Source organism: Zerene cesonia, chromosome 26 (assembly GCF_012273895.1).
Source record: "Zerene cesonia ecotype Mississippi chromosome 26, Zerene_cesonia_1.1, whole genome shotgun sequence".
NCBI classification, from domain to species: Eukaryota; Metazoa; Arthropoda; class Insecta; order Lepidoptera; family Pieridae; genus Zerene; species Zerene cesonia.
In genome coordinates, this window is record NC_052127.1 from 349,407 (window position 1) to 361,479 (window position 12,073).

General features: G+C 35.3%; 2 protein-coding genes across 2 annotated transcripts in view; one reads left to right on the plus strand and one right to left on the minus strand.

Moving 5' to 3' along the window:
• LOC119837225 overlaps positions 1 to 12,073 on the minus strand; it is a 22,923-nt gene that overhangs the window by 3,576 nt on the left and 7,274 nt on the right. Inside the window, exon 6 of the mRNA XM_038362753.1 lies at positions 95 to 245. Coding sequence (XP_038218681.1) covers positions 95 to 245 — 151 coding nt within the window. The remainder of the gene's footprint in view (positions 1 to 94; positions 246 to 12,073) is intronic.
• On the plus strand, positions 5,321 to 10,867 carry LOC119837226. The gene is made up of 6 exons (XM_038362754.1): positions 5,321 to 5,726; positions 6,380 to 6,572; positions 7,545 to 7,675; positions 8,059 to 8,546; positions 9,173 to 9,248; positions 10,700 to 10,867. Exons 1-4 carry the CDS (start codon positions 5,538 to 5,540, stop codon positions 8,062 to 8,064), a joined length of 519 nt encoding a protein of 172 aa, XP_038218682.1. The 5' UTR covers positions 5,321 to 5,537; the 3' UTR covers positions 8,065 to 8,546; positions 9,173 to 9,248; positions 10,700 to 10,867.

Here is a 12,073-nt window from a genome sequence, read left to right on the forward strand (position 1 = left end):
ATATTGAACTAAATTTCGCAATACATGACGTTTTTGCTTGATTCTATCGTAGATGAAAGGAATTAACACAAAAATGTTCAGAAAACTATCTTACAGTTGCAGACAAGAGGATGCCGTGATGATGAGATCTGACTTAATGATAGAGCCAGCGCAGTGGAAGCTGTTGAAAATGTGAACACTGACTATGAAAGGAAAGTATTTGATCTTGGTCCTTTCTCCTTTGTAGATACGCCGACCGCTTGGTTCTGAAATATACTTTGCATTATTAATAAATATGCTGGACAATTTAAGCTATACACAATTTATAAATAAATAAATGTATTTTTAATCGGTACAAACGATATATATATATACTAGCTTTTCGCCCGCGGCTTTGCCCGCGTGATCGCAGGAAAGATAGGCACAGGGTTTTCCTCGCATGTTCCCGTTCCCGTAGGATCTCGATGAAAACTATTATATGTCCGTCTCTTGGTTCTAAGCTACCTCTGCACAGATTTCCAGCAAAATCGGTTAATTTGTTCTTGAGTTATAAATAGTGTAACTAACACCACTTTCTTATATATATATGATATTCGATTCACACTATATTATGAATGGGAAAACATCTTTCTATTTTTGTCTCGTCATAACTTCTAAGCCACTGAACCGAATTAAATGAAATTTCGTCCAGATTTGAGATTGGAGAAAAGCATTCATTCACGAAAATTACGAAGAAAACAGGTCATCGATGTTTCTGCTTCCTTGATCTTAAAATACCGTTTAAGTAAAGTCTAAGATGCAATATTTGCATACGAACCCCAGAATTCATTATCACTTGTTATAACATTATCATCATCTTTATCCACATTGTCATCTGTAGAAGTTTTGTTTTCAATCTTTATATTCTTTAAGCGCTCTAAGACTTTTGTATTTATATTCACATAGACCTTTTCCCCTGCATACGTATCCCTCAATTGCTTTAAGTTTTCTGTAAATATTTCTATATACTTATCAACATTAACATCTCTAGCAGTACTGTATATTTTATCTTCATTGATCATTTCATTTATGATAGCTATAAAATCAGTGCTATTGTAATACGTAGTTTTATGTTCATATTTAACTTTTGTTAGTTCTCGTATGTATTTCAAGTTATTGTCATCACGAAGAGACTGGCTGACAAAATATTTATGCATTGTAGAATATTGCTTCAGTTTCGTATTGTCTTTTGAAGCTTTTAAGTGTAATGTCAAAAATATCTCGTTAACCGTGCTGCGAATTGTGCCTTCGGTGTTTTTGATGATGTTATCGTCACTAGCCAATCGTTCGAGACAATCTGCTTCTAGGAGAAACAACGAGATGAAAATAATATTCCCGCTTACATACATTATCTCCCTTTATGTGATGCTGTTTTGTATCACTTTGAAGTTGTGAAATGTGAATAAAGAGCAATCTGAAACTTTTATGGTTTGTTTTATTATTTTCGACATGAAACGATTTTATTACACCACATTTATTATTACATCTAGTTTTATACTTTTTTTTATAGAATAGTAGGCATCAATATGGTTTGAGCGATGATAACTAAAGGGTTTGCCGGTTTTCTTTTGGTGTCAGTTATTCAATTTGATTTCTTGATGCATTCAGAAACCATTGCAATCCTTGGCAAAGAAAATCTATTCTTTAAAACAAACCAAAACACACAAAGAGTAATAAATCATTTGTTTTCTCTGTTTAGGCTCAGTGATACAATTAAAGGGTCTCAAAAAGTACAAACATTGTTAGCTATACATTATAAATTACGAAATGCATCAGAAAAAATAAGCGACATTTTTGAAGAAATACATATTCAAAACAATTTGAGTATCATAGATAGACACGTATTTAGAATAATCGGGAATTTCTCTGATGTTAATAATATTGGAAATACTTATGAAAATCAAGATTTTATTTCGCACATAATAAATGTGGTTTTTGAAAATGTTTTAACAAATCCTATGGAAAATGTAAAAGAAATCATGGGGAGAATTATTTACAATGCTATAAATAAAGATAGTACTGAAGAAATCATTGATCATTTTGGCGTTGATTCTGACGTGGATACAATTATGTCAGCAGTTGCTATTCAAGAAGTTTTAGATCATTTTAATAATGTTTCGGATGCCACGAATGAAAGCGAAATAATCAATACGTATAATAGGGTCAATTCACGACGTAAATTCGACGATTTGGAAACGTGGCGTGAGTAGAAATTTAAATATATCAATATCCCGCAAAATATTAGTGTCTTATTTATATTTATCTACGTTTCGGCACGGAGCTTCGCCCGCCATGGTCAGAGGAAAAGATAGACAGTCCAGGATGTTTACAGCATAGTTTTTGTCCCCCTGCAATTTCCGGGATAAAAAGAATTTAATGTCCTTTCACGGTTCTCAAACTAACTCTGTACTACTGTTTCTCCAAATGGATTCGGTGGTGTTTTCTCATTTATAACAATAAGTAAGGATGTGTCATCGACAATTATTTGTTCTGCAGAACCACTAGCGGCGAAATATCGAAATACGAGAAGAATATTCAACGGGAGACCAACTAGCATAGACAGTTATCCGTTTATAGCCAGTGTTCACGTTAAAGGACAATTCACTTGCTCCGGATCTATCATAAGTAAACGAGTGATTCTATCTGCAGCAACGTGTTTACAAGCGTTAGTATTTTAATATAAACATGCATTGCAGTTATTTCTACAGTACAGACAGTATCGTAAACTTTATAATAGTCATTAAACGCGATACAAAAGGGAAGCTAAAGTAATGAGTCAAAAGGGAAGGGATTTTTTATAAAGCCACTACTTCTGGATCCATCTCAGATGACTGGTGATAAAGTTGGAGAGTCGACCACGTTTTGACACGAATTAGGCGAGCTTGCACCGGGGAAGAACTTTTATTTAATGAGTCGGGAAGCTGGATGCCCGTATAAAGGAGACGGGCATCCATCCTCAGCCTGCCCAGGGCGAGCAACGCTTTTCCAGCGGCCCTACCTCTGAAAATGTTCAAGGGCATGGGTTATCGCTTGCCATCAGGCGAATTACCGGCTCAGATGCCCACTAGTTATTTATAATATTGTTTTGATGAGATACATAGCACAATATATTATGTAAATTGTAGAATCTAGATGTAGATAGCAATTTAATTATCTTGCAGAATTTACAATTCAGGCACCGACGGATCCAAGTTGGTAAAAGTACGCATTGGAAGTGACTTCGTGAATAAATACGGGAATTTCTTACCAATATCATCTATAAATTTCCATCCTCAATACGACCCATTATATTTGAGACATAATTTGGTTGTTCTTATCATAGATAAATTAGATTTCCGAAGAAACTGGAACGTTAAAAGAATACAAATTGATAAAGATAATACAAATATTGAAGGAGACATAACTTTACTAGGTTGGGGTGCTCATGACGTAAGTATTATTACCTAAATACTAATTTAATATTGAAGTGCGAAAAAAACTGTCTTTATCCACCTAAAGCTGACCCTTATGCGCGGGAATAAGCGCTTTCTTAGCTAAGATAAAGATCCAAATTACAAACTAAATCAACGCCAATATATTATAATTATTTTGCCATTTGCAGAACAGTATGGAATTTAAAAATGGAACGCCTCTATCCTATACTACCCTACGACTGATAAATAAAAGAAAATGCCAGCATATCTATACAAGGTGAGCACATAAGAATCAATATGTATGTTACACATTAATGATATAGTAAATATGTTACAGGACGACATTTCTGCGCCGGGATTCAGATGCAGGGAAGTGGTGCGTGCTATGTAAGTATGTTTTTTTTTGTTATCTATTCATTTTATTTAAGCCAACTTGTACAGTTAATTTTTTTTTTTTTTTTACATGAGATAGACAGGCATTTGACTGCAACCCACCTGGTGGTAAGCAGTGATGCAGTATAAGGAAGTGCATGCCTGTCTAGATAGAGCCTATTCACTCTCTTTTGAATAAGTCCAGATTAAATTTTTCCGATTAGATTAGATCTTAAATAACTCAAATTACGCTACCTAAGTAACTAACTGCTTTAATCTAATCAATTTATCTTATAAAGCTGTAGACTTAGTTTGCTTTTTTTGAACGCATTAATCTCAGGAACTACTGGACGAATTAGAAATATTCTTCCAATGTTAGATAACTCATTTTTTGAGGACTATATGCTATAGGCTATAGACTATAGGTGATAGACTATAGGTTATAGGTTATAGGTAATAAGGGGGAACCTAGGACGGACTGCTAGTTATGGCATATTTTTTAAGAGAGATGTCGGAGCACCAGCCGTGTCAGACATCAACCTGGTGGGCGTGGTGAGCTTCGGCCCGGCGGAGTGCGGCAAGGTCGACGCACCAACTGTTTTCACCAGGGTTGCAGCGTACGCCAAGTGGTTGAAGAGTATTATACGAGAGGTAATTCTCTCATTTTTTGAAGTGAAACATCTTTAGAATCGTTGTGATTTCAAACCTGATGCAACGGAAAAAATGAAACGGAACGGAAACGGAAAAACGGGTAAGAGACACAAATTCAAAAATGTGTAGAATGAAGCCGGCAAAGAATGAGACAGAAATATACATACTATACTATATTTTATATATATTCATCTCATTCTTTAGTCGATTTACTGAAGTTTCACTTGTCATCGTCGGCAATGGAGCTGGTGGGTCGGGTACCGATCGGGTACCACCGCCCATAAGCATTTTGAGATGCGTAAAGTCGATTGCAAACCATACACCTACCATACAAATGGATTGCCAATTTTAAATTGGAAAGAGATTAAGAAAGGACCCGAAAAATGCTGTTCTCCCATACTCTTGGCATTAAGGGGTAAGAAAAATAGATGTTGGCCGATTCTCAGACATACCCAACATGCACTCTGCAATATTACATAAGAATCGGTGCAGCCGTTTCGGAGGAGTTCACAAAAATTGTGACACGGGAATTTTATATATAAGATTACATATTTTATGTGGATGCTAATTTACTCTTCACAAAAGTTTTATGTGTGAAATTCCATTTCAGAACCATTGAAAAAATAAATCACAAATGGCGAAATTGAAAAAAAAAATACAATGCGTATAAGAAGAATTACATGTACTAACTTGAATAATAAAGTATGAATTTAAGTATGTACGAAGTTTGATTTCCAATAAATCTTCGTGAAGCTTTACAGATTCCACATGATGCTAATAAATATAATTGTTTGTTATTCGTCCTTTTTATGTGAAATGTATAATATTATGTTATCTATGTGTTGTTGATTATATAATATGTTTTCTTTATGAATAAAAATAATACCACATGTAAAGTAATTCAGTAACATTATAAAAGACACACAGTCAGACAAACAAGAGTTATTTGTACGTATATAACATTCATTGGGATACATATAACCTCGTTCACATAAAATTCTTTTTTCGAACCAACGTCATAAACCCAACTGTCAATCACTACCCGATGACGTGACGTCACAATTGCATTCAATATCAAATAATATGTCCCTCTTAATACCGCGGAGGGCGTTCCTCCCGGCCTCACAGACCGTCCGCACAGTGTACGGTTGTACCAGGATCGGGAACAGGGACATAGTGGGCCATGGGCACAACGGCTGCGCAAATTACAAAGACGACTCGCATTTTCCGTTCCCCGCTGTGCGTTTCAAAGAAAATACAAGAGATGTCTGTGTAAGTACGTTTTTGGGGTTATAAAGCACTGTAGGAAAGAAAATTTTGAATAAAAAAACAAATGTTATTGCTTACCAAAATAACAGTCTACAGTCATCGAGATTTCCTTATACATAGCATGATTAATTAGAAGATAATCTCATAATAACTACTTATACAAAAAACGAAACCGCGTTCATTTCGTCAGAATATACCAAGTTTATACGGGAGGCACAGCTTCCAAATAAAACAAAAATCATCAAACTTAGTTCATCCATGCGAAATCCAAAATCGAGTTCATAACATCGATAAGAGGATAGCAAAATTAAAATAACATATATAACTATATATGTAATAGTCTTACCGCCCACAGCACAACACATCATCTGTAGAAATTATATGACTTGTATACAGAAGTCAATACGAGTATGTAATATGATTATGAATGATTATGAAATTAATATCTATGAATAAGCCATATACCTACAATAAAAAATCAGACTTATTATAGATTATTAGATATTTAAAATCATAAATGTAATACTGTATACAAGCATTCTTAATCAAGACTACGACGGAGCCTTTAAATTATGTTGTCTATTGTATCACCTGTGGTCTACTGAAATGTAGATGACACATCTAGCATAGTGTTTAAGCGCTTGTCCACGATCTAGGCTCTGCGGGAAAAAGAGAAAGGTGACTGGCGGCTGCTCTGCTGCGAGGAGAAGAAGGCGTTATACCGCGCTTCGTTCTGCCAGACGTTCGCTGAGTTCCAGCACCCGACCGGCATGTGGAAATTCTGCGTCGGCTGGGCGCTGTTCGGCACCTCCTTCACGTTTTGGATGATGACGTACTGCCACTACTATGGTACATGTACAGCCTACATCGTTCGCTTGTTCCCTAGGCGCTCCGGCAGAGGGAGCTGTGCGACTGGCGGACGCTCTGCTGCGACGAGAAGAAGGCGCTCTACCGCGCCTCCTTCTGCCAGACATTCGCTGAATTTCAGCATCCGACCGGCATGTGGAAATTCTGCGTCGGCTGGGCGCTGTTCGGGACTTCCTTCTGTTTCTGGATGGTGATGTTCTGCAGGAGATACGGTAAATGCTGCAGTTGGATGATGTTTTTTTTTTGTCATAGCGGACAACTGAGCTGATGGTTCGCTTGAGAGTAAGCAATCACCACCGCCCATAAAAAATTAGCAAAGATAAGGCTTCTGCGAACGAGCTACCCGCTTTTAAGGGGAAAGGGATAAGGAAAGGATTGACGACTGAACAGAAGGCTGGAAACGATGAGGAAAAGGAAACGGGTCTCTGGGTCCCCCACTCACCGTACGGAGCACAATAGCATGCTTTTTCACGCTGGTTTTCTGGGGGTTGTGGTCCCCGGTGCGAGGTGTCCTGATTCGTGCCGAAGCGTGCTAGACTCCTACACTAGTAAAATTAATACCTAGGCTATTAGATAGTTTTATTGGAACAAATTTTAATTAAAATTTATAACTTGCAGTACTGATCTTAATTCAATGCAACTCGATTTTATATATTTTTTTACAGTGTCTCACTGAAATTTAACCTAATTTACATGAACATTCCTTTATTTATAAACATGCATAGATACAAAATAAACATCATAGAAGTCCAATGGTTTTTTGCTTTTTATATAATTTGAATTCAATTTGCAGGTCTACTTTTTAACATGTATTGTTAAAGTTTAGCCAGATTTTCGTTTCAAAACAAAACACATATCACTTAATATGAGATATTTTAACACGAGATGAACTTATGAAATAAAATAAATTATGCTGGTAATACCTTACATTAAAATCGGTATTATTATGAATAGTGTTTGAGCCGCTGCCAGCTTCGTTTTCCAAAGAGGCGCAGAAGGCCCAACTGCGCCGCATGCTGGAGCTACGAGTCAACCCCATCGACGGGATATCTTCGCATTGGGATTATGACAACGACCGGTGGAAGGTCTGAATGCTGTCTGTTGTGTATCTAATTAGTTTTAAGTTACTTGGTTAGTTAATTAAATTAATGTGTAGGATTTGGAAATTACAACATTTATTAGTAAACTAGCTTTTGCCCGCGGCTTCACATCCGTCTAATTCGGAGTAGTTTAATAGATGTTATTATGCATATAAACTATCCTTTTGAATGACTCGATCTGTAAAAAACCCCGTCAAAATCCGTTGAGTAGTTTTATAGATTTAAGCATACATGCAAACAAAGAGATAGAGGCGAGTCGCTTCCCGCGTGTGTGTACGTTAACGTTTGTGTGTGTTAACGTTTTATAACATTTAACAATGTACCAAATACTAATATAATTTATAAAATGATAATTTTCTTTGTTACAGTCCTAAATTATTGGAGCAGCGAGATTTAAGCAGTTAGCTATATTTAATTTTGTTTCGTGGGAAATTTGGTTTACGTGTTGTTTAGTTTATTTGTTAATTTTAAATAAAGCTTATTAATTACGTATTAATAACTGTTTTATTGTTATTTTTAAAATGGAATTGAAAAGAACATTCATAGTAAGAGCCTTGTATTAGCTACAATAATAGTTGTATCAAAAACTCTCGATCTGACTCTACCAAATGCAACAACATAATCGATCATACCGTCGTTGGGGTCAATTAAAAAATTCTCCAAACATGATAAGTAGACTAGTATTATATATCAGATTTCTATTTAACTGGCTAATTAGTTAAATGATGTAATGAGTAATGTAAGAGGATGTGTGGTCATGCGAAACATGTTTATATAAGGCGATGTTAATTTTCCGCGAAATTCTGTTATTCATTGAGGTTGCACACAAATCTAATTGAGAATTATGAAGTGCGCAGTGAGTAGATTTAATTTTGGAGAAGTTTAGGTGTTACTGTGGTAGTTTAGTGGTGGGAGTGATGGAAGTTAATTACGATAGTATATGGGATTTTACTAAGCCAAAGTTTTTGTGTTGTTTTTTTCTAGTTGTGTTACTTGGAAATTAAGGTTTTATACGCATATGCTGTTTGGCAAAGTTATGATTTGATTTCTTGAATGTTTTTAGAATTTCCCCGGATAAGTCCTTTGCTAAATTATTCGATATAAAAAATTTATTTAATTAAATTATTAATTTTTTTTTTTTATACTTTTGGGTTTGTATCAAATATTATATGTTTTTAGTTAGAGATCCGCTCGGCTTCGTCCGTAATTAAGGATCACGTACCTATCCAATAGTGAAGGATTTTTTAAATCGGTGCCGAGATTAGCACATTCAAACAAACAAACTCTTCAGCTTTTTATTATTAGTATAGATTAAGTCAAGCGAATATGCATTGATTTCGAAAATCAAAGCGAAATGTGATGAGATGGGATCTTATTTAATAATGCATATAACTAAAACGAGGAACATTTTTCTTTGTATTTGTAACTCAAATAGGCTTAGCGCTTTCAAAATCGTCGCAATTATAATGTGTAATTTTTCAGGTAGCTATAGTATTAGCACTAGTGGGCATTTCAATAGCAAACCCCACTCCCTTGGGGATGGGATTCTCCACATTAGGTAATTTTGCCATTGATTATTATCATTATTATGCAGTATCGGCTGTGCACTAAACTTAAGTATCCTTAGATTTTCGTTGCCTTATTTGATTCTACATTTGGCTGTACATTGATTTTTGTTTGTAGTTTATTTTCTAAGGCATACAAGAAAATTATTGAACTGATCATATCACAACGTACTACATAACTAAGTACAGTACTAGATAGTCCCATGTTTTCCCTGCATAGTTTCTGTTTCCGTGGGATTAGATATAGAAGAAATAGTAGAAGCTCTATTCGTAGCTTTCTCTCAGCTTTCCTTACATTTTGGTCTGATTATAAAGCTCTACAAAAACAGATTAATTGAACAGAGAGGCAAGGCACAATAACTTTACTATTGTGGGAGTCGAGCACGCTTCGGCACGAATTGGGCCAGCTCGCACCGGGGAAGTACCACACCCCCACAGAAAACCGGCGTGAAATAATAGCTTGCTATTGTGTTTCGTACGGTGAGTGGGGGAGCCGGAGGCCCATATCCTTTTCCTTACCCAGTCCTTTCCTTTTTTCCACTCATCAATCCTTTCCTAATCCCTTCCCAGTTAAAGTCGGCAATCCATTTGTAGCGGCGAAAGGTCTGCAATAGACCTTACGCCTCTTCAAATGGTCATGGGCGGTGGTAGCGCTTTCCATCAGGCGACCCACCAGCTCAGCAGCAGAAATATTGTATTCTTAGACAATTTCTTACTATATGAAGGATTTTGAGCCTATATTATTGAACTAATCACAATTTTTGAGCGCGATTTATTCAAAAGCGAAATTTATTTACTTAACAAATGAATTGTGATGTTTTCGTTCCTTAATCTGAACAGGATTGCGTTTTAAAAAAGATAAAACATAAAGCTGCATGGATTTTGGATTGAAAATTTATAGCCTTTTATAAAGTAATGTATGTCTAGTTTATTAGTATAAGACAAGTTAATCAATTAAAGATATAGTTAAAATCTAGCTAACACGCTTTAATAATAAATAATCTCACTTGCATCTAGAGGATAGGGAAATTATTTAATCCTGGCGATCCGTATCATTCCGATCCACATCATTTTTGTTATCGTCGGCAATGGAGCTAGTGGGTCGCATGATGGTAAACGCTACCACCGCCCGTGAACATTTGTAGAGGCGTTAGGTCGATTACAGGCCTTAAGCCTCTACAAATGGATTGCCAACTGCAAATTAAGAAAAGATTAAAGAGAGGAATGAAGGACTGCGAAGGGTAAGGAAAAGATTAAGGGCCTCCGGCTCCCTCACACCGAATGAGACACAGAAGCATGCTACTATTTCACGCTTGTCTTCTGTGGCGGCGGTGGTACTTCCCCGGTGCGTTGTGGCCCAACTCCCACATACACATGAGTTTTATTTCTTTTAGTACTAGAATGTGAATTAATTTCATCTATTGTCCTTCTCTTTCTTTTACAGTAAAGAGTAACATAAAGAAGGCACCCCGCTATGGGCGGTTGCGTCATCGAGCGTGATCTGGCCAATAAGCGAAAAGCCTCTTCGTTTCCAATGTTCACACACACATGTACTATGTTAAAATTCGACGTTTGCTATTGATATTTATTGTATTAAATGTTTTATGGACTGTTGCGTTGTTTTATTTTGTTCGAGAGGTGGTGGAAATGTCGATGGATTTAGATTAGATTTTTAAATTTTTTTATGGTCAGGTTGAATTGAAAATCTAGGGTACATTAAAGCATATTATTAAAGATTATAAAAAAGTAGCATTAAAGCCATATATATATATATATATATATATATATATATATATGGCTCGACGTCAGTACGTATATATATATATATATATATATATATATATATATATATATATATATATATATATATATATATATATATTATATACTAAGTCTATATATATTTGATACACAAAGGTATATTTATCATTCTTTTACAACAATTAACATAGAGCCCTATTGCTCTCGTACTATACGTATTTATAGTGTTCTAACAGTATACCCCGGCCTATTTCTTAATAAGAACCTTCCTTGTGCCTTAACATAAAGAAAAGCACAAATGAAAATCGGTCCAGCCGTTTCGGAGGAGTATGGGAACGAACATTGTGTCCCGAGCAATTTGTATATACATAGAGATAATAAAAAAATAATAAAAATTGTAATAAATACATTTTAACAGCTAGCTCTCAAACTATTTCACAACACCATTAAAATAAATTGTGAAACATGCCTTTACTGTTGTAAAGAAAATTGCTGCTAGCACAACAATGTCTGGATTCATATTTTCTTTACTGCTGTCTTTTATCATTTTCAGTCAAGCAAGCATTGACACAGACTCAGATGATAGTAAGTATATCTTTATATTATTATTAATTTTTTTTTAATGCGTCATCTGGCAGTCGCCTGATGTTAAGCAACCAACATCGCCCAGGAGCATTTGCAGACGTTTGACATCTTTAATAGAAAAGGGATAAGGAAAGGATTTATTGATTGAGTAAAGGAAAGGAGTGGGAAGAGTAGGAAAAAGTATAAAGGCCACTTGATTATTTCATTGAGAAATAGCATTATCAGATTGAATTTATACGACCTGCTACTTAAACCCTGAATCTCTTTCAACATCCACCTATTCTTTTTAGACCAACATTATTATTTTTATAGAAAACTGAAATCATTATAAAAAAAACTAGTTTAAAGTTGATTTGTGTAAAATTTGGCATTTTCCTATGGATATAATCTGGGGTAAATAAATTTCAGAGAGACGTTCATAGATTCGATAAAAATAAAATGGTCATGATTTTTTTTTTTTTTTTTTTTTTTT